The 23,975-nt window shown below is 42.5% G+C and overlaps 2 protein-coding genes across 3 annotated transcripts in view; one reads left to right on the forward strand and one right to left on the reverse strand.

Moving 5' to 3' along the window:
* LOC116423912 (G-protein coupled receptor dmsr-1) overlaps positions 1-20,589 on the reverse strand; it is a 60,697-nt gene extending 40,108 nt beyond the window's left edge. Inside the window, exon 1 of the mRNA XM_076369783.1 lies at positions 20,461-20,589. The gene's annotated coding sequence lies outside the window, so the exon portion shown is untranslated. The remainder of the gene's footprint in view (positions 1-20,460) is intronic.
* Positions 10,678-22,003, forward strand: LOC116423910 (uncharacterized). 2 transcript variants are annotated; one of them, XM_031969663.2, is made up of 8 exons: positions 10,678-10,835; positions 16,282-16,446; positions 16,712-17,894; positions 18,657-18,946; positions 19,549-19,812; positions 20,632-20,760; positions 21,206-21,365; positions 21,447-22,003. In XM_031969663.2, exons 3-7 carry the CDS (start codon positions 16,738-16,740, stop codon positions 21,355-21,357), a joined length of 1,992 nt encoding a protein of 663 aa, XP_031825523.2. In that variant the 5' UTR covers positions 10,678-10,835; positions 16,282-16,446; positions 16,712-16,737; the 3' UTR covers positions 21,358-21,365; positions 21,447-22,003. The 2 variants fall into 2 exon arrangements, with proteins under 2 accessions (XP_031825523.2, XP_031825522.2); XM_031969662.2 differs by having other exon boundaries at positions 21,206-22,003.
* Positions 22,004-23,975: the final 1,972 nt, after the last annotated feature.

Below are 23,975 nucleotides of genomic sequence, written 5' to 3' on the forward strand. Positions count from 1 at the left end.
ATAATTAGAAAGACCACAATCATAAGTAATAATATCGGTAATTAACCCGTTGCAATCGTTAATTTCAAGTCTAATAAATACGATACCATAAATAATCAGACAGAACACAATCGTAAGTAACAATATCGATAATTTTGATGATTAACCTGTTGCAATCGTCAAATGGAAAATTTCTCAACGGGTTTCCCAAATTTTATGTGTTTCTATTGAATTTGATTCCTTCTAGTCTAGGACATCTTTTGAACTACTAGAAATCCCCGGAGGAATGTTAGGAAAAAGGGCAGCCAATTGAAACGCACTTGAAGTTAAATGTGGAATTTTTAATATTTGCAAAAGGGAAGCTACCTATTGATCTTTGATTCTTCGAATAATTGATGTTAAATGGAAATTGGATATGGCGTTATGAATATCGACGAATATGAGCGCTAGGCGAGCTTTTCTTTGAATAATTGGAATTAAATTGAGATTACATTGGAGCTGAATATGGAACTGTTGAATATTCACGAGAGAGTTTGAAAAATTAAAGCAGTTTATAAGTGACCGTTGAAAATCAAGTGAACTCTGCCCGGTGAATCATCTACGTGCTACCCAGATACACGAAAACAGGGCTGAATACCGTAACAGCCTCGGAACGTTTCGACGATTCTGCATACCAATGGAAAAGAACCTCGAAGTTTAACAAAGGAACTTTGTTAATTCTCGAATTCTAACTTTCCTCCATCGGTTCGTGAAAAGCGTGTAAGGACGGGCATTTTTTAAAAATTCGAACAGAATTTTAACCGTACACTCAGGCGTCCTACACGCCGGCGAAGGTTGGAAAAAATCGAGATTTTTGGGTCATGGAAATTACCTTGCAAAAGGGACGGAATTTGAAACGAGATCGTTAGAGTGTCACGGTCGTTCGTTTGTAAACTAGCGGAATTGAATATTCCACGGTGAACACGCGTCCAATAATTTTCTCGAACGAAACACTCGATTTGCAAGTAATTATACATGTTCTCATTGGCATGGTAATGTAATACGTCGAGCGAACGCACGCAGACGCGCCGAGTTTCAATTTCAGGAAATTTGAAGAGTGAACAGCCGAAGGGCTCGGCGAAAGAATCATTCGAGGCTCTTCGTTCTCGGCGTGAATAACAAGCGAAAGGTTAATTAATGACCCCGTCGCCTACGACTTTCGATTGGCCGCTGAATCCTCCCGCTGGCCACCCACTCAACCTCCACTCGCCTTTGACGCCTAACCGTGAAACTGTTGGAAAACAGTAGGAATTCTGTTCTAATTGTCGAAGGAGAGCTTTAAATCCATTAAGTGCCACCCTGGGACCATTAAATCCATTAATTGATAAACTTGCGACGAGCGGCCTTCGGAAGTTCCCGCAGACGCTGCTAAATCTCGCTCTGATTAGACGTGGGAATCGCACCCGCGCGATTCATATTTTCTTCCGGAACACCCGAGAGGGGGGGTGGATGGCAAAAAGTGTATGGATTTTAACCAGTTAACCCTCTATGGGCGAATTTTTGATCGCGATTATAGCGAAATCTATGCAGTAAAAAATTAACAAATTTCAATAATTTCATCGAACGAGTATATTTCGTAACTTTCAAATCACAATGACGTTAAACTTTCACGCCTGATCGTGTAAAAGTTGAAGTTAACTGATTATTTAATTTTACTCACCACTTTCAATGCAAAATGAAATAAATCAACAAGATTTTAATATACTAATATGTGACTTCAAAGTTACATGGGCCTACAGAGGGTTAACCGTGTTTGACGAGTATATACGTCATCTTAAAACCTAATGGTGCTAACTTCTTCAACGACGGATTATTTTTTGAGACAAACATGTAATTCTTCTTCGTTTCACTTCATTATTTGATTTTATTGCACGCATAATGAGAGATTTTTCAAACTAAATTCCACACTGGTTAACCCTCTATAGGCTCTTGTGACTTTGAAGTCACACGTCAATATACCGGGTTAAATTGATTTATTTAATTTTTTATGGCAAAATGACGAACATTAAATAATTAATTAACTTTTGTACACAAAGGCATTTACGTTCGACGTCATTGTAACTTCAAAGTTACAAAATATGTTCGTTTCAATGAAATTATTAAAACTACTGAATCCATTGTTAATTTGTGTTTATATGTTGATATTTATTGATTTCGTACTGCATAAATTTTATTATAATCACGAGGGAAAATTCGGACCATAGAGAGTTAAATAATACGCTGTGGAACAGCTCGATAACGGTAGGACGAAGGCAATACGAAATTGACCGTAGAAAAATCGTAAATCCGTGGACGAGATATACAGTAAAAATGATAGTAAAATACGAGGGTGTCGATGGCTCGGTGAATAGCGTGCTCGCCTGTGATTGCTGAGGTTCCGAGTTCGAATCCTGGTTAACCTAAAAACCACATGCGACGAATCCCTTCGGTTTTTTCCGATGGAAAAATCTATAGTATTTGATAGATGTTGTTTATGTATTGTTGTTGTTATATATATGTGAGTAAGAAAAAGGTGTGTATTGGTAATTTCTCTTCCATGCTCTTTTTCGAGTAAGAATTTATTCTGGAATAATTTACTTACTTTGTACTTGTTTGGTTATTTATTAAACTTTGTGCCTGTACAAGGAGAGAGAGTTGGCTAATGATAATTTTCAAATGGGTGTTACCTTCCTTCAACTTTGACGAAGCTCTCTCTACATTTTCTCCGCTAACACGACTTAATGAAATGGAATTTTCGAACTTTCTAAAGTAAGAGAGGTGGGTGGTAGAGTATTATCTACTGTAGAGGGAGAGAAGAGGGGGGGGGGGGTTGTGTTATTATATTACCACTGTAGAGAAATTGAAATTCTAAAATTAATAATAATTGAATCTATCTGTTGAAGAATGGTAATATTCTACATTTGGATAAATCGTGTAGGTAAAATCAAATCTTGACTTGAAAGAGCCAAAAGTGAGAAAAGGATTTGAATGTGCACAATTGAAAATGAAGGAAGGTGTTGAGTTGAGTTTTGAGTCTATAAATAATTGAAAAATTTGAATACTTGAAGTTTGAAAAATCTGGTTCAAAAAATTGTGAGTACCTAACAATGAAAGAATATCAAAATCAAGTCCAGAATTGAATTCTCAAATTTGGAAATATCTCAGAACTTCAAAGAATTGCGTATTCGAATTTCATCTAGGAGTCTGAATACGTGAAATCAGCAGTTGTAAATACTTGAAAAGAGACTAATTCTCTAAAAGCTATTTGTTCAAACCATCAAAGATCTTAATTGGAGTTAAACTAAGGAAACCTTTATTCCAACAATTTGGAAACTGCCGTTGCAAATGAAAATCTGGTGGAGCGGGACGGTTGAAACATATCCCATCACGTTTTCCCAATAGTGGAGCGAGCCGCGCCCAACAGCTTCCATTAAAAGGGGAAAGTCCTTGGGTGGTCGAAAAAAGCAAACGAAACCCTGCAACCAGACGACAAAAAGACAGACTCGAATGCAGAGAATGACATTCGACTCGGTAGTTTTCTCTCGGTTTCATCCATTTTCCTCGAGATTTTCAAAAGGCGTTCCTCTCGAAACCGCGACAGACATTCGCGATCAACGAACACACGTACATCATCATTAATCTCCTAAAGTTCCCTCTCGAATTACTTTTCCGACTTCAGCGCCATTTTCCATCTAATAACCTCATACCGATCATCATTTGAAACACAGAGATATTACAGTTTACTTACACATCTTTGTCTTTCGAAGACAATGCAAATTACAATCTTACTCACACGTTTACACGTGTAGATACTCAGTCCATATCGAAGTTTCGTTGGTGAATAAAAAAACGAGACACTTATCATCGCGTTCGTTGCTGTTTAATCCATCTCGCCGTCATCGACAACCATGATTGTGTATTGTTATCCGTTTCGGTGTCGAATGTAATTACTGAATCACGTCGGTTTAATAATAGCCGCTTCGAACGAGCTCAGAAGTTCACAGAATACGCCTAATCCGTGCGTCAATAGCCAATTTGCCTTTGTAAGCGTCGGGATACAATTAAGCGTGAAAATTTTGTTACCGAACGCACCGGCAACGCAATCCCTCTCATTTTTGTGATCGAATTCCGATTCACGCAATTATCGTGCTCGGTCGAATCAGTGCTCAGCCCAATTACTCCCCTTTCAATAATTGTTGATCCCATTAATTGACCGGCCTCTCCACCCACCCCTTGAACAATCCAGAGAATTAACGTTAACAAGGAATTCCTAATTTTCGCTTCTCGCGTTATTAACCGAATTAATTGCGAACGACAAGTCGAATTAACGATCGAGTGGACTCGCAATCGAATTTCCTTCGTTTCTTATTCCTAGGTAGTTTCACCTTTGCACTTTATCAACACTTTCACTGATACTGCTGCCTATTCGCGACAAACATTTTGTTCGTTTCCCAAGAAAAGTTGATTACCTTCACCTGTGCATTTCCATCCAAACTTTTTTTATTAATTATTTTTATTTGTAATTTTCTTCTTCATTTGTAGCTACCCGATTTCATTTTTACGCAAACGTACGTCCAATTTAACTCTAATTTAAAACGCGCATTCCTTTGTATCTTTTATCATCTCGCGTTCTCACGAAGCTTTCCGCGATTCTTCAACGAAAATGCCTTCATTATCTCACGACTCATCTTTCTAGCTTCAGTATCACTGGAACGGTATGAATATTAAGTAATAATGATTATTAACGAAATACTGTTACTAGAAAGGCTGCCACCTAAACGAACGCTGGCAAAGAAACCGTCGTTTCTTCGGTTGAGAACGTGTCCCCGAATTATCAGAGTTTCAGGACACTTCGCTAAAACAACCGCACCGCTCGGAATTCCAGTGATTGCCGTTAACTTCGTTTCCATCGGCCCCGTGTTCCATAAAACGCGACAACTCTCTCGCGTCGCGGGCCTCCCGCCGGAATTCCGCCGAATGTGACCTCGTGCGGAAACGTCGGACCGGTATAAATGAATTTCACTTTTTCCTACCGCGGGTCGGCCTAAAAAATAAACTGAACAAACAAGCCCGAGATGAATGGGAGCTTCTGCTTCTGTTCTAAAGGCGACGATACACTGGCGAGTAGTTCGTGCGGATGTTTCCTCGACAGCGACACGTAGAAGTCTTCTATCAGGTGCAGTATCGTTTTCTTTATAGATAAGATAATCATAAAAAATATCAATGATATGTGTCTAACAACTGTAATGATAGAAATAATCAGAAAGAATAGAATCATGAACAACAATAATATGTATGGAATCACTATAACGGTAGAAATAATTAGAACGATTACAGTCACAAATAGCAATATCGATAATTAAGCCGTTGCAATCGTCAAATGGCAAATGCAATAGCTGTAACACCATAAATAATTAGGAAGATTACAGCCATAAATAGCAATATCGACGATTAACTCGTTGCAATCGTCAAATATAAGTAATCATATCCATAATTTTGATCATTAATCCGTAGCAATCGTGAAATGGTAAATCTGATAACTGTAACACCATAAATAATTAGAAAGAACACAATCATAACTAAGAATATCGATAACTTCGATAATCAATCAATTGCAATTCGTCAAATTTGAAATCTAATAACTGCAGTATCATAAATAATCAGAAAAAACACAATCATAAGTAACCATATCGATAACTTCGATGATCAATCCATTGCAATTCGTCAATTTTGAAGTCTAATAACTGCAGCATCATAAATAATTACAAAGAACACAACCACAACTAACAGTATCGATAACTTCGATGATTAATCCGTTGCAATTCGTCAAATTTGAAGTCTAATAACTGCAGTATTGAAAGTTTTTCCATGACGGTCGCCGTTACCGCGAAAGAAACGCGAAACGGCGAATCGGTGGTCAGCGTACTCGCAGCTTAACGGCAGCAAAGAAACGGTATTTCTGGCTCGTTGAACCGTCCCGCGACAATCTCCCGGCGAGCAACGTCTGCGGGCGTCCCTTGTCCTTGCCCATAGTCGCGTAGATGAACGGCCGAGAGGCGAGATGTCAGGCTCGATTGATTCGGTCGTCCGAGAATTTCATTCGCCCACGCGTTTCTTTGCGTTCGGACGGTCGACCAGCCGTTAACGGCCTGGAAGTCTGCCGGCGAATAAAGCGTTTCTATATTATGCATACGCGTTGCGTCAAATTGATAATGTCGCTGTTAATTTGCAGGCGATTTTTAAGTTTTTTGAAACTTTCCTTATATTCCAAATATTAAAATAGTTCTGCTGAACAGAACCTGTTGGTGAACCAGTAATTCTCAAATTAACCCTTTGCGGAGATTCTTTGAAATACAAAACCATCAGATCGAATTATACATAAATTGCTTAATTAATAGAGAGAAAGCATACTGCGTGCTGATCTCGTGCTTTGAAATATACAAAACCTTCGGCAGATCGAGTTAAATTATACGTGGATTGCTTAATTAGAAAAAAAGGATCCTGCGAGCTGATCTCGTGCTGTTCAATTAACTAAATCATTTGTTCGCGACTCAGTGTTACGAATATAAGTTTCATCTCGCTGAAATTCGTCCGCAAAGGATTTAAAAAAAATGATGCGTGCATACACATCCGCGATTCGTCCGTAATAAGCTCGATCGATATTCGGCTAATTCATCGAGCTTGCTCGTCGCAGCGAATCAAGCTGGAAGCAACGCATCGCGGCGAAGCGTTGAACAGTCTGTAAATACCAAACAGGAACAAAGTCTGCCTTTGTTCCGGGATGCGGGGCGAAGTTTAATGGGAAATTTGTGTTCGCAGCCTTCGCTGCGGATTCTTAGGTTCCGTTTCCAAACGGAACTCCTTGCTAAGTATCGCCGCCTCTAACAAACCGAGGGCGAGTCGCTGATTAATAGTTAATTGGAATATTTGAATTTCATCGAAATGAATCTCGTTTTCTTTGGTAATTGCAATGATCGCAATAATTGCAATAGTAATAAACATCACTTCAGAGACGTCAACTATTTCACACTGGTTAGATTGACGTTAGATTCACGGAACACGTCGATTCGACGATCATTGAATTTTACGAACGTTATTTGATAAATGTTCAGATCTATCTCGATTGATTGCAATTCTACGAACAATAGACTAGGCAATAAATATCCATAAGTAAAGTGTTAGAGCGACACTTCTCGTTGAAAAGGAAATTTTTCAATCGAATAATCAATTATGTGTCGGTTTCGGCGCCGAACGAGATCACCTGAGCGTCTCGGACCGAAGTTTCTTTGGCCGACACGGCTCTCCGCGATCGAAAAAAGTTCAGGCTCCGTTCCCATGTGTGGGTCCCGTTAATAGTATCAAAGTGTCGGAGGATTCATTACTCGAACTTATCCGACTCCCAGATGATTCCTCTCCTTTCCCCCAATTCCATTTTTATTGCGAATACATGAACGCGCGACAAGCTTTGCCGAAAGAAGATAGTGAAAATAGTAATAGTAATCCTTTACAGAAGAGAACTTTTCTAAAAGTCCTTTTATGAAACATTGAATTAGATTTTAGTCTCCGATAGGTAGAAGGGAACTTAATTACCTATTAATCAGTATTAGTAATTATTATGTATTGAATTTTTAACGTTATCATTTGTAAGTATTAACTGTTAACTATTGATGACCATTAATAAGTATTAAGAGTCATTACAAGATACCAATAACTATTTATAATTATTACCAGCTACTAATAACTATTAATAATCATTCCCAACTACTAATAACTATTAATAACCATTTCCAAATACAATTAAATATTAATAACTATCACCAGCTACTAATAACTATTAATTACCATTCAAAACTACTACTAATAACTATTAATAACCATTCCCAATTACTAGCAACTATTAATAACCATTGCCAACTACTAATAACTATCAATAACCATTCCCAACTATTAACAGCTATTAACCAGTTAACTACGTTCGACGAATATACACATCATCGTAAAGCTTGATACCAATTCTTTCAATGAATTCTTTATTTCTTCACATAAACATGTAATTCTTAGTTTCGCTTTGATCTTTCATTAAAATATACTCCACGTATTCGTCCTGCGTTTGATAAATACACGCTCCATTTTATTTTATTGCGCGCACAAGAGGTTTTTCCACCTAAGTTCCACAGTTAACTGGTTAATAACCATTCCCAACAACTAAAAACCATTAACACCCAAACCACCTATTCCCGAAGAACCATCCACACATAAATTCCCAGCTATCTCCCTCTCTCCCCCGAAACAAAGACATTTCAGAGCCCACTGATTCGAAACCTGAACGGGCCAGCGAACGCCGGGCGCGTTATCTTCTAAAAACACATCCCGCTCGAAAATTCCCCGATAGCAATGAGCCGTCGTTGCGAAATGGGCTTAATCAGGGGTGGTGTCCCGGCCGCCTTCAACCGTGAACGCGCAGCCCGCGGCCGTTCTGCGTCAACGATGAAATTTTTAACGAGAATCGATACTTTATTTTCCAGGAGAGAGACTCGTCCGTCCTCCGGGTGCGTTTTCATTAACGTGGAACCCATTTGTATTCCTCGAAGCGAGCGAACGAGCGGCCGCTCGCATATTTAACACCCCCATTAAAAACACAGCAACGACTTCTGCATGCATTTTTCATCGGTGCCTCGAAAACTTCTCGACTGCTCAACATTTAGCCTTCGCAGTTAATCTCCGACAACTTTCGCCTCGGAACGCACGGCCGAACGCTCGCGGATTCGACGGAAGTCGCTAACTTTTCCTTCTCTCCGGCGTTTTCTTCCGCGCGAGTCGAGATCGCGTGGGTCTCTCGTCGCGAGCAGATGAATTCTTTGAGTTTTATCGACACCAGTTTTACGGGACGCGTCGATTCCATGTACAGTCAGCTTTATGGGCGATATTTGCTCGATCGTCGGATTGTCTAACACGTTGAATATCATGGAATGGGGATTCTAAACGAAATTGGGTTATTGTGGTTCGCTCATTATACGGTGATTAGTTGAAAACATTTCTATGTTATAGATAATAGTATCTATTATAGATAATAGATGATAATATAATTCAATCTTTGGTAGATTTGTTAGAGATTTATTAAAGATTTATTAAAGATTTCCGGTGATTCTGAACTGAATCGAATTATTATGGTTCATTCAGTTACACGGTGATTAGTTGAAAACATTTCTGTTATAAATAATAGTATCTAGTGCAGTGATAGTCAGCTAGATCTTTGTTACATTTGTTAGAGATTTATTAAAGATTTATTAAAGATTCAATCTCCAAACCCTTCAGGAAACTTCAGAACTGTGATTGTAAAAATTGTCCAAAACCGAAGTTCGTTTCACCGAATTTTCATTTCCCTCATTCAGGTTTTTACTTCCGAAAATCTCGCGACGAGTTTTCGTAGCGTCCCGCGCATGAATAACGCCGTCATTTATAAAAAGAATACGTGTAGTTAAAACTCAGAACGTGAAAACATATGGCCCGTTCCCCACGCGATGTTTTAAGGCTGCACTCGTGTCCGACCACAACGTTCTTATACTACTGCGGCCAGAGACGCGTGAAGCTTCCATTCACGCGAAACACGTCGAATGATAAATTCAAATTTCGCAGCTTCCGAACGCAATACCGCGAACTGCGTTACATCCTGCTTAAATGAACAGTTGAAGCTTAAATTATACGTTTCGTCGTTTAACACTAATACCGAGCAGTTAAATTATCTTTCCGAAATTCCTCTGCAGCAACTTCAAGGATGCATCTATCGAGACTGCGATTGATTTCAGTCTGCGTATTGACAAATCAATTTCTTGAACAATTACTTAGAGAAATATCCGTTATATTTTTAATAATTGCAGAAAGAAGAAATCACATTTGTTAATACACATCTCCTCCTCGCACTGTTTCCGGCTTTTCTTTCGTTATTGAGAAATCTTGCTCAATTTTCGCTATATTACTTTAACAGACGTTCATTCTACAGTAAACCAGAAAAACTGGTGTTCGTTTAAATCCTGGAAATTAGAACACGTTGAATGCTTCACGATTTAGAATAAAATACACAGAGTGGAAGTACAGTGTTAACCCTTTGACTCAGTCACCACTTGATTCGATGTAAAATTGTAAAGTTCGATATTTAACATTAATCATCCTATAATTTATCGACATATGGAATATTGAAATGAAACATTTTGTTCTTTGATTTATGTGTAATTTCTCTTTAAGCTAATTTCCAAAATACCGTTCCTATCTCGTTAGAAAATGTGGAGTATTTCAAAAAGACTCACTAAACGCTTAAAAAGATTCACCAAAAGACTCGCTAAAACCTAAAAAGTATTCACCAAAAGATTCTTCAAAGACCTAAAATAAACAAGTAACGAACGTTCGCTTCAACCACGAGGCAAACGAGAAAAATTGAAAAGTTCCGTAGCATCGATTGCCACCCTAAATTCCAGTCCACCGTCCATTAACAATCGCCGCTGCAATAAATTATACAAAGTGTCGCGGACGCGACGTAGATCCGTATCGCGGCCGGCCTGAAACGTATCCGGCGGATCCTATTTAAACTAACGCACACGCGATTCGAAAAAAAACACACACAAACATAGATGCCGGCGATACTGGCCGTTTCTAATGTCCACAGACTTATCAGATTCTCGACGGCTGGCACGAGTGTCCGCTCGAGTCAGGCTCTAAGTTTCAGTGTCCCGGCGAAGTTCGCCTCGAGAGGCTAGAAACCTATCCGGAACATCTCCCATCTGATCGTCGACGCGACGGCGCCGGCTAAAGAGTGCTCTCGAAACTTCATTTCCAACAGGAACGTGAGTTTTTCCTCCTTTCGTTTTCTGTTTCTATTTTCTTGTATCCACCGGCGCTCGAAAACTCCGGCTAGGCAGTTTCTCAAATTTTTCTTCGATAGCAGGAGTTCAAAGGAATATTTTTGTATAATAATCACGTATTTACGTGGATAGAAAACCGAAAAAAACTATATAGAAGTATATAGAACTATATAGAAATTTTTTAAACTGCATGAAACCATATGTAAAGCTATATGAAAATTTTTTGAACTATATGAAACCATATAAAAATGTCTAAACTGTATAAAACCATATGAAAATATTTTAAACGATATATAAAGCTATATAAAAATTTTGTAAACTATGTAAAACCATATAAAAATTGTTTAAACTATATAAAACCATATACAAAGCTATAAAATTGTATGAACGTACATAAAACTATATAAACTCCGACTATATAAGCTATACAAACTCTCTAACTGTATAAACCCACTAAATTCTAGACACTAGAGTATTGTTAGTAACAGGAACTACGATTTCACGGCGAAAGACACCGTCGAAACCCATTTACGTCTGAAAAAGTGTTGTGATCCGAATCAGGCTGCTGTCGTCTATTTCTGCAGAGGTGCAGAAGTGAGACAGATCGTGTATCTCGCGAAACGCAGGCCGAACGAGAAGCTGTAGGGACTTAGGGGCGGTGAGCTTGCAGCTGACACGGCGACGCCACTGATAAATCTCTCTGCTTTTCGCTTACGTAACGATTCCGTTAACGTCGATGCCCGGCGCGGTGGAAATAGAAGAATTATTCGATCGAGGACGGCGCAGTTTCGCAACGAGGCGAGCGAGAACTTTGATTCCTCGATTAATGGAAGTGTCCGCCTATAGTTAGACTACACAGGATCGAGATGATGAGTTTCAGCTCCCTCGGGTCTCGCTGGGATCGTTGCGCGAATCAGTTTCGATTGTTCGATGATTGAAATTTCGAGCAATTCGGTTACCGTAATATCAGTCTCATTGCTCGGGATTCGTTCCGTCGCTCTTTAATCGCGCGATCCTCGTGTAATTGGAGCCTCTCGAGTTACTAGTGTAACGCGTCTCTATATTTTCGCTTCTCCTTTTACCTTTATTATTCCCAGTCGAGTCTTTTATCGCGGAAGCTATTAAGCAGAGAAGAAATACAGGTTGCTAGCACTTTTCTCGTATTCCTGTTCAATTCGAAGGGACGAAACTTCGGTACAGTACCGGCGAGTTATACGAAAAATCGAGAGAAAGTCGTCAATTATTCAACGAAAAACTGAGGAGATCGTCGTAAGAATTAGCCAAACCTTTGAAAAATATTCTCTAGAATGGACTGACGTTCGCGACGTGAAGCTCTCCGATATTCGTTCTTCGTGCGCGAGCGAGCGAAGTAAATAAGGTCTGGTACTCGTAAATAAAATCGCGTCTGAAAGCTTCCGACGTTAACGTACGCGCGTAACGTCGCCGCCTATCGGGTCCCGAGGTTGCCGAGACGCTCGAGAGGCCATATCGTGTCCGTAAGATGCAATATTGTGAATATGGCGGTCCGATATTCTTCAAAGGAGCCTTAACGAACCGATGCTGCTGCTTTATGCCATCGTCAGATTCGATTTCGCCGAGCCCTCGGAATCATTTACATCGAACGAGGCTCGCAGCGCGTCATTCGCGATGTTACTGTACGCTGCGCGGCAGTTGTGCCGTTAATCGGATTAGAATCGCTTTGATCTGGCGCGATGATGGCGGCTATCTTGCCGGACTTAGCCATTTATAGTGCGACGCGCGCGGTATATTGCCTCGGCTCGCATTTATACCACGTTTTCTCGGAAACACCTTATCACCTCTCTATTTTACTTTATTCGATGGCGTCGTAAAGACGTATTAGTCTTAGTGTTGCTATTCTTGGTGTTTGTATTATTGTATTTGTGGTGATAGCATCATTAGTAGATATTATCGCAATTTTTATTGATGTCATTACTATTGAACACTAGATACCACCGTATTATTCTTATAATACTGTTCACAATAGCGTCCCTGTCCGAAAGAATACAAAGTTATCGAAATAATCACCGACGCAGAAGCTCCTCGCTTCGAACGAATGCGAACACCGAAGAATAGTCTCGCAACGAGCACAGAAATCCTCTTTCCTCTAGCGACTTTATCAACTGCGACGCAACACTAACGGGAGGCGACACGGGACAATTCGTCAAGATTCGTGAACAATGTTTGCGCTGAAACGATGCAAGCGGAAATCCGAGGAGTTCGTTTTCCCGACGTCGAAACCGCCAACGCTCCCTCCCCCATGATTTGCATACGCAACGACGCGCGGCACGACGACGTCGGTGCGGCGCGCTTTAATAACACTCGCCACGGGGTAAAATTGAATCGGGCTCTTGTAAATATTCAACGGGCCCGCATTGCCGCTCGTTTCCGCCTCGTTCCCGCGCGCCGCGGCCACAGGAAACAATTCGCAGTCCCCGGACCGAAATGAAATCGGCGAGACGTTCCCCGCGGCTCGCGCCGATGATTAATCGCCGCCGTTTCGCGCGTCGCGAGCGCGCCGGATCGATCCGAGCCTGCCCGATGAAATATCGCTCAACTTCGTTCGAGTCGTATCCAGCCGCTTTCGTAAGTCCGCGTCAGATGAATTATATTCAGACAAAATATCACGCTTACGTGCACGCCTCCGGGCATTAATCACCGATAACGGCCGGCCATCTTGTCGCTCGGCTCGCCTCCGCCTCGCGATTAACATTTTAATCCGCCGCTCGCTGCGATCTCGTCGACCTTTTTTATTCGTACCGGTTTGTTCAGTGAAACGGAGGAGTCTCTAATGTACAAGGAACTCGTTTGTTTTAATTGGATAAATATTTTAAGTTCAGAATACGCGATGTGTCTCGCGTCTCTGAAACAAAGATGGCCGCCAGCTGTTGGGAGGTTAACGTATGCATGATTTTTAGTTGTTTATGGGCAGAATGCTCCTGGCTTCGAAATGCATTAAATTTACACGTGGCTTGCATTATTTTGTCAAGTATCGTATTTCCTGAGAAAACTGGAACACTCGGACCTTGTTTATCCGTGAATTTCACTAATAAATACCACGCGAACCGGTTTCCCACCGGGTAAACTGCAAGACGAACGGAAGCGGGAATTTTCCGAAAATTTCAACCATCCGAAAATTTGGTAGGCATCAACATTAATTTAATCCGTTGCGTTTATAGAGATGTCCAAATATTTTGCCAGGTGCCTCGGATAGGTTTGTTTGTTATTTTCATGTTTCTCGCGTTTATAAATGCGTAAACCAGTTGCTTTCGTAATTAACCGGGAACCACGAATCGCATAATACGCATTCGGAAAAATAATTAATCAGTTCGAGAGAAACAGGAGGGAACTTTCAGTTTTCAGCTCTACAGCAACATTGTCTCGCTTCAAAACAGTAATCGCTTCGTCTAAATCATTCGGCGATCGGATATCAGGAAATTTCGCGCGATTCGATGATCGGGCAACGGTCAATGCGGCGTGAAACGGCATTGTTGCATTAGCTGATCCCCTAATCAGTTATAAACGGCGCGTTTAACTGTATTTATGCGGCTTAAATCGCTCCAACCACGGACACTTCGTCGACCGCGGCTTCTTCGATTCATTAGGTCGACGCTAATTAGGCGGGCGTTTATGTGAAGCCACGTATTTGCGAATTATGCACACTCCAATATCCGTTGAACGCGTCAATCTCACGGTTCATTAATTAATAATCCAATATACCGATGCGGTCGGGATTCCTGCGAACGATATTCACGAATTTTCCCTGGAATGTTTTCATTGTGAAAACCAAACGGTAATTCACGGACGAAGAAACATGGAATGGCAACGCTTGTAGCGAACGTACCGTTTTACGAATGGTAAATGGTTCACTCTCCCCATTCATTGCACAAGACATCGAAGGTTTCTTATGGAAGTCGAAAGTAGAAACTTGCTAATGATCTCCAGTAATTTTGGTACAGCCATTCTAATAATTAATGATAATACAGCTTTCTCTCATAAATTTACAAAACTCGACAATCTTTTACTGCAACGTAGTCATTCTTTCAGAGCTTACATAATCATCTTCGATTTGATAAAAGAATTTAGTCTCCGGAAACTAATCAATTATTAATGATTTCCCAAAGCTTCGTTCAGAATAGAATGTAATTAAAAGTAATACAACTCAAATGTTAAACAACGTAAGTACCTAACAATGTAGCTTAGGAATCGTGATAAATGATCAACGATCATCTCGATTCCTCGTCGCTGCGAGAAATCATACGCGAAACGAAGGTTCACTCGAGATTTTCGTGAAAGTGAACGTGTTAACGAGGTGCCGCGGGAAACACGATATCCCGACGAAACGTTGAATTGGAAAATGAAAGGCGATCCGTCGCGAACAATGAAAGCGGCTTTCCGCGAAGAACGGATTAATTTACCTGACCCGATAAGCTTCCACGGACACAGAGAATTTCCGATACGAGTTGCGGATCGCAAATCAGCTCCGTTACCTGTGAATCGAGTCAACCAAAGTCTCCCGGGACCGCATGAAGCAGACGCGGGAATAAACCCTCCCTAACTATCTTGCAAACTTCATTGAATTCGGCCTCGTTAACCCTTTGCCAATCAGCTGTGCCGGCATGCAGCGTTTCTGAGCTTCGAACAAGCGGAGTCCGGTGTCGCTTAAGCACAATGAGCGAACAACTTTAAATTTAACGAAATGTGTATCTTCAATAAATTGCATTGCATAACTTTTGTAGCAATATTCTCTGACGAAGCAGCCTTTTAATGACAATGTGAAAGGCAAAATTCACTCTAAGCAATGTCCTCGAATATCCTACGCGAAAGAATCGATATATTCTTACTATTCTGCGATTGCTGAGCTCTGAAAGGCTCCCACTCTTCGTACTTCTCGATTTACGAAGGTCAATCGCAGCGATGAAAGTCAAACATTCTGATCCACGTTGAACGAGTTAAACAGGAATATTAAAGAGTCCGGTTCCCTCGGATTTCCAGCGGAAACTTCTGGTTCTTTCGGCGGAACTGTCGCGAACGTCCCAAGGAATCCGCTATTTATTTTCGTCCGTGCTTAACGAACTGGACGCCGCCCCGACTAATTAAACCGAGGCAGCGAAAAAACAGAGCATGATTTGAGAGCATGATTTGCCCGTCGAACGACGCGATTCGAAAAATTTAATAGGTCGACAGCGCCGCTCTTCACGGGCGTTGAATTAATTAAAATATTGGAATGTACTGACGAACAGTAATTTAACACTGAAAACTGATTTTTTCAAATTCCTTTATACAAGGGAATGTAAAAGAAGAAATCATGAATAGAGCAGATTGAAATTTCTTTTCTTCATTAATGAAGTCAGCAGTAAGCAACAGTAATAATTATTAATTGCAACGCAATACGATGTTTCGATTATAGGACCGACCAAGCCCTTCAGCCTGGCTGCAGTTTACTTCCGAAAGCTCGCAGCCGGTCGTCTCGCAAGCTCAGACCGAAACTGGACACGTTTCAGCACTTTGTTAAGATCTGGATTTATGGGGCGCGCAGTCCACCGCCGGCGCTTTTAGCCGTGACCGGCGACAGGTAAGAAACCAGTTAAAGGGAAAGCTCCCGAGAAACCCAAATCCGACTATTCGCGAAACAAAAACGAAAGGTTAGCAATGTATTGCTAAAAAACTTCAACTAGTGAAAACAAGTAAGTTATTCGCTGTTGCCTACGCTATATTATTTCCCCAAATATCCCAACTAAAACATATTAAACTGCATTCTCAATGAATGTTATAACGGAGAATGGAACATCGCTGTAACGAAAAATTCGAGCATTGATACCACGTCTGTTCGGTTCCAGCGCGCGTCCTGCCGTCGGCCGACAAGATGTCCGCCGCATTCCGCGCGGTGCTGCTGGCGTCCGCCATGTTGCAGACGGCCGAGTGCGAATTCCGCGAGCCGGAGCGGTCGCGCAACTATTCCGTGGCTGTCCCTTTCCTGGAGAAGTGGGTGAACAAAGCGGGAACGGGTCTGCTAACGGTGGTGTTCGACGAGCACGTCGCCGACGACGTTCCCCGGCAGGTTCTGGCTCGCGTCAGCGTTCCCGCCCGGTTGCTCACCCTGGAACACCTGATGTCCGTCGACCCGACGAACTCGTCGAGCGGAGATCGAACGATCGATCCGAGTAGTTGCGTGCTGCTGTTATTCTCGGGCATCGATCAGCTGAGCGACGCCGTGACTTCGAGCCATCTAGCCTCGTTCTGGCAGCCCGAGAGCTCCTACGTCCTCGAGAATCGCGGAGCGTCGATCCCCCTCGGCGAATTCTGCCGCTGCTCGGAGAGGCTCTGGAATCTCCGCGGCGTCTACAAGCTGGTCGGCATCACGGGCGACGAGATCGTTCGGTACGATCCGTTCGGCGCTGCTTGCAGAAACGACTCTAAGCTTGCCAACGGTTCCGACGTCTTCGATCTGCTGGGCGAGAACAGGAGAAGCTTCGGAGAGTATCCTCTGAGGATCTCGATCTTCGAGTCGACCACGATGACCAAGCGAGGGAGCAACTATGGCGGCGTGGATTACAGGTATTTGAGAGAGATCACCAGGACGATGAACGTCACGCCTGTCTTGGTGACGGAGAGAGAGCGGTACGGCTGGGAAGAGGACGGAGTCTTCTTCGGCACGCTCGGACACCTGGTCCGCAAGCAGACCGACGCGTCCTTCAACCAGTTCTTCGTCAAGGATTACCTGACCCAGCGGATTCAGTTCACCGCGGCCGTCACCAGCGACAAGCTGTGCGTCCTGGTGCCCAGGGCCTCGCTCGTCCCCGACTATCTGGTGATCGTGAACACGTTCAGCCACGGCGCTTGGCTGCTGATCTTCGCGGGCCACTTCGTGATCGCCGCCATCTACACGACCCTGAGAAGCAGAGAGAGAGCGCACGATGGCGTCGGGCACGACGGTAGCAGCGGAGCGCGCGTCGGTGGAAGCTTTCCCAAGGATCAAAGAAAAACTGCGGCCCGTCCGCACCGCGGATATCCTCCGCATGGGTGAGTGCGCGTTGGAACGCGTCGACCGCGCGTTCGGCAGCCGTTCGATTGATAGCTTTAACGGAAATTGCCGGCTGAGTGGTTCGAAGCTTCCCAGCTCGCGGTCGAAACGCGGAAAACGCGAAGGATCCGCGGTTTCGAGGACGGCTCCCGGAAGAAGCCTTGACCTCGCCGGAGGCAGGGAAAAAGTTATAAACGGATGAACGCAGAGAACGCTCGATTAAAATCAATGGAACGGCAAAAGGTTCTGGCTCGAATTAACGTACATCGACGGTCAAAGGAAAGTTTATGAGACGACCGCGATATTGGGAAATTTATTGGTACAGTCCGCGGCCGGGACACACGCACTGATAAACCGATCAAAGGTTCGCCGTCAGTATTGAAATTATGGGTATTTGTGTCGCGGTGCGGCGGGAGCGCTAACTGTTTTGAAATTTCGAGCGTTTCGCCGTTCTTTCTTGCTTTAATAACATCGCTGATACCACTGATATCGAATCTTTCACTAAAATATTCAATATCAGTAGTCTCGGTGACTTCAGAAGTACGATCTAAATGAAACTTCGCTGAACTTTGATGTCTGCCGTTTACAAAGAAACGAAAATGGCAGACGCATGTTCGTTTCTTCTTGCATCTTTCTACGAGGAAAATAAAGAGACCGATATCATCTTCGCGATGTGTTTCGCAAGACAATGCGAATAACGACGAACGAACGTTTAGCGTGTCTCGAATGCAATAGCCATTAAACTTAATCCGAATTAACAGCGTGCCTCGAACGGAAACAACGCTCGGCGCTGGATCGCGTTTGAAGCGGTTCAAGGGAGCCACGTTCTCCCGTCTCGCGCCGCTCGTCAAATACTTGACGAAAGTTGTGCTGCAGCCGTCGCAGCCCTTTCAGAACTATGCGGCCCGATTCCCGGAGAGATTATTCGTAATGTGCAGCCTGTGGCTCAGTCTTATTCTGAATGGAGTATTCACGTCCCAGCTCGCGGCCAGCTTCAGCAAACGACACTATTACGACGACATCGACACTTTGGAGCAGCTCGAAAAGAGTGGTAACTACTTGCTTCCGGTCACGGAATTGCTTAAACTTCGGGACGACAATTCTGCGACCGTAAGGCGTGCTCCTCTCCGTTCGGATCTTCTCTGTTACACTGGTCGCTAATTCTTACCATCGACCATACGCTCTCGGCATTGTTTCCCCGATTCTTCGAGAAAAATGTATTTTTATCCTTTGATACTTTATCTCGTTGGAAACACGGGACTGCTTGCTCTGGCTTCCATCGTTGCAAGAAAAATCACGATTATTCACTTTCGTTGAACTGGAACGTTCCATTTCGCTTTAGAACGATTCTGGTCTAATCTAACTTACCTATCTTTCTAATTTAATTTATCAATTTTTTAAGCTTCATCTTCCAATTGTGTCTATATCCCAATCGTTCCTATTCAATTTTCCCTTCTCTTAATCTAATTTTCCAACTGAATTTCCCAAGTTTCATCTTCCAATTGTGTCTATATTTCCCAATTATTCCTATTCAATCTTTGAATAGATTTGAATACATTAAATTTCTATTCAATTTTTCCTTCTCTTAATTTAATTTTCGAACTTAATTTCCCAACTTTCCCCTAACGTTCTTTTGTCTTTTTCTCGTTAAAGGTCTAGCGATCCTAACGAACTCGAGGGACATCATCGAGGACGCTCTGACGGACGACACGTCGCCGGTGCTGAAACGTCTGCACGCGAGGATGATGTACGCGAACGATTCCGAAATCGACAGGAGACTGTTCCGCGCTAAAGACGCCGCGTACCTGCATCGATTGACGACGCTGCCTTCCAAGTTCGACAAGTACCACAGGGAGCAGCTGCACGTCGTTAAGGAGTGCCCCAAGAACTACATCTTGGCTTACGTTCTAACCAAAGGTCAGCGCTCTGTCTCCCGTGCAACTTCGCTCATTAGTCTAACTATAGTTTTCGAGAACAACGCGCAACATCGAAGGGGAATTTTAATTTTAGAAGACTGAATTTTCCGCTCGGTACGCGTCTTTTGAAATCTGATCTGTTTTGCTCGCTATATATAGCAAGAACCTGTCTAGAACGGATTAACGCGCAGAACAATACGAAAGAATGATTTCACATTAGAATCTACAATTTCCCAACGTCGAGTGTTACCCTTTGCACTTAAGCTTTACATAATACGAAGTGTTGAAATGAAACAGCTTCGTTTCTTAGTTTATCTAACTCTTCTAATAAGTTACTTTTCAATCAATTCATTTCTCTTTAGCTTCCTTATTAGTTGATCACAAGGAATATCAAACATATCTACTGAAAACCTTTCGAGTGCAGAGAATCAAAGAACAATAGCACTCTCAATGTATTTCTAATCAAATCTTAGTTTACCTAACTTCTCCCACAAGTTACTTTCTAATCACTTAATTTCACATTAGCTCCAAAGAATATCAAACATACCTTCTGAAAACCTTTCGAGTGCAAAGAATCAAAGAACAACCGCACTTTCAATCTATATCTAATCAAATAAAGTCGCTAATTAAAATGTACTCACGCGGCTACGCTCGTCCCACGACAAGGCACTTAAACGTTGTTCAAACAATCGACTCGAGAGTACAAGAAGTATGTAAGTACCCATGTACGTAGTCGAGTAGCTCGGTATCGGTCCGCCAGTGGTTTACCGACGGTGTCAGTCGGCCGACTGCTGGCGAACGCAAACAAACTCTGTTTCAGGTTCGCCGTTCCGCGGCCGGGTAAACAGCATCCTGGCTAGGCTAAACAACGCCGGTTTCTATGGGAAATGGTACCGAGGCACGCCCGAATGGAACAGGCAGCTGACAACTAATGGCGTCCCACCTGCAGGTACCGCATAAGTATTCGATTCGACGGCTAGCCCTAGGAACGAGCATTTCATTGCTCATTTCTCGTCTGTTTCCGTCTTGTTTGCGATCCGTTAGCTTGTACATGGGAAACGACCGATTTTGGTTGACCTTTGACACGTTCTGTGCCGCGTGTGCCATATTTGGTACGCGAATTTCTGGAAGAAATTTTTAGGGAACGTAAAGGATATGGGAATATATAGAAATTACCGAAAAGAAGTTTCAGTGGCATGGAACGTGTTAAGTGCTGTAACACATCGAGTGACTCCAATCAAATCGAATTAGTGTAGTTGAAATTAAATGAAACGATTGTTTGAAAACATTTCTATATTCTAAATAATGTTACCTAATACGGCTTCAATTTTTGGGCGTATTTTGTATGTGACTTATTAAAATGACTTGCTCTAAGAGGGAATCACTGCCGACAGGGGAGGAATCGATCGACCACAAGAAAATCACGATCAAGCATTTGTTCATCCCGTTCGCGATTTTCCATGTCGGCCTGGCCACCGCCACGGTCGTGTTTATCTGCGAGCGCAGACGGGCCAGCAGTGACCCTAGAGATCGTAGAAGTGGATGAGGCTGCTGGTACGACAACAAATCGAGGAGGGGAATGTGGATCGTACATGGGAGACGACGTGGAAATTACTGTTACTCTTTTGTTGCCAGTGGTTCCTCGGACTCAGACTGAGATGCAGTTGGGAACGGCAATTTTCGAATGGCAGTTTGTAGTGAAATGAATAGTGGTTGTCGAACAGCAATTTGAAATGGCAAAATACCATTTGTAAAATAGCAATTTGAAATGCCAGAATTTCTAAATGGCAATTTGAAATGGCAAAATGCCAATTGTAAAATAGCAATTTAAAATTCGAGAGTTTCTAAATGGCAATTTGAAATGGGAATGTCTAGATAGCAATTTGAAATGGCAAAATCTGTTTTCAATTTCCATTTGTAAAACTCGATACGATTAACAATAGCTCGACAAACAAAATCATCGATGAGCAGCAGGTACGTAAACTCTTCCGAAATATCTCGCGAGCTACGGTTTGAGAACCTCTGGCCCGAACCACTGTCTGGATCAATGGAGAATTAAATGGAGCGAAACAGCCGTAGATAGAAAAAAGCGATACACCGTCTTTTATCCTTTTATCTCCAGCGCGATGGAAAAATACTCGTAAGTCTCGAATTAGCGACACTTCCAGTGGCTCTATCCTTCTCCTCGTTGTTTCCCGTGGATTGACTCTTCACGGTTGCGATAATAAAGACATCGCAATTCCAAGGTATCAGAGATCCAGTGGTACGCGTAATCATGAACTTGACATCTAATTTTATTGCACATGCCACCATAGTGTACAGTACATTACGTTAATCCCTTACCCTACAGTATCGTACGAGACACGCGACAAACATATTAAACAGATTATAACGCCGTTCGATCCTTCTACACCAATATTAAACCTTTTTCTATCATCAATTGTAGTGCATCAGATATAAAACAAGTTCGAAAAGCTTTTCTTCTCCTACCGAATCGTAGACAATACTTCCATCCAGCACAATTACGAAACAGATCAAAACATTCGTAAATCCATCAGCCGAAATCGGTACGCAACATCAAATCGACCTACAGCTCTCAAAAAACGTCCAAGCTGACATTTGATTCGTACACATGATTTAAATCTAGCGGAATATTTGCATGAAAATAGGGGTGAAAGGTAACGATCGTGTCACCGAATGAAACTTGTTTTCAATGAAAACAGCGCGGTCCGTGGCCACGCAAAAATCCGCGCGACGCCATAGGTCAGCCCAACAGAGTCCACAAATATTTGAATAAACTATCGCATTTCCCAATCCCCGTGCGGATAAACGAATTTCGCAATTCTATTAAAGGGCACGTGGGAAGATCCGCCCCGCGATATTGCAGTTTACATCACGAGCATCGCGCGACGTCACATTTTCGGCTCGCACGCGATTCCCGGCAAAAAGACAGAGGAAACGTTTAGGATGCGATTCGAGCGTCGAAGCTGACCGAATTCCGCGGCGAGCGGGATATTTCGGCGACTCGGATATCCATCGGATGTCAGACCCGCCTTTTATACGTTCGCGAACTCCCGTTCCGCGCCATTTGATCCCATTTCGCACCCGGTCGGACGCGGACGGAAAAAAGATCGGGGAACCTCGTTTCGTGGCCGACTTCGCTGAATCTGATTAATACGGACTAATTAACTCTTTGTCTTCTAGCATCCCGTGGCATTCGTAGCGGAGAATTCGAACGGATTTAAAAACGCGAATGCCGTTCGGTTCTTTCGAATGAAATGTTCATCTGGCGGCCATTGTTACGCTTGTTACGCTTGTCACGCTTCCTTTGCTTTCCTAAGATATTGTCAATTATGAAGTCTGTGTCAATTAGGCTTACTGTGGAGGAATTCAACGAAGGTTCACTAGGAACATTGAAATTTTAAATATTTATTTACATTACTAATGGTAATGAATTTTAGACTCGAAGCATTTTCCCGCCATTTTGCGTCACAATGGCGACCCACGTTCAGAGATGAAAAAGATCGTTTCGATAATACAAACGCGAAACTGATTGAACACGTATGTTTACGGTGAATACCGTATTGTTCACTAGTGTGTGTAACATTAATAGCATCATTAACTGCACAATGAGCGTCAGATCGAAACGAAAATGAATTAAAATCCCGATGTGATTTTCCGCTGCGGGGACCGCGGAAGACGCGAACAGGAAGCAGACGAATTCAGGGAAATTACGTTCCGTGGCCACAAAGCGGTTGATTTTCAGCTAATTACCGAAGCCTCCTGGACAAAGCGATTCAGAGCTGCGCGAAATACGGTAGCTTTCGAAAGCTAATTGCAAAAATCCGCGACCTTATCGCGGCCGCGCCATTTCACGGGGATGAGCAACCTTTCATAAATGCCCTTCATTATTCACTGCGTGACGCATTTTAAACTAGTTTTCCATCCACCCCTTCCCGTCAGTAACGCGCTGACTCACGAGCTTTTTGAAAAACAAACGCGGCCGCTGAAAAATTCGGATCCATTCATAATTCACGAGGATTACCAGTCGGAAGTTGAATATGTAACAGAAAAAACATCCAGTGAATCATCGACGAATAATAAGTGAGAACCAACAACTTGTGCAATCAGTATTGCGGAGAAGTTTCATTATACTCGACTGAA

Source organism: Nomia melanderi, chromosome 8 (genome assembly GCF_051020985.1).
Source record: "Nomia melanderi isolate GNS246 chromosome 8, iyNomMela1, whole genome shotgun sequence".
In the NCBI taxonomy this organism is placed as follows: Eukaryota; Metazoa; Arthropoda; class Insecta; order Hymenoptera; family Halictidae; genus Nomia; species Nomia melanderi.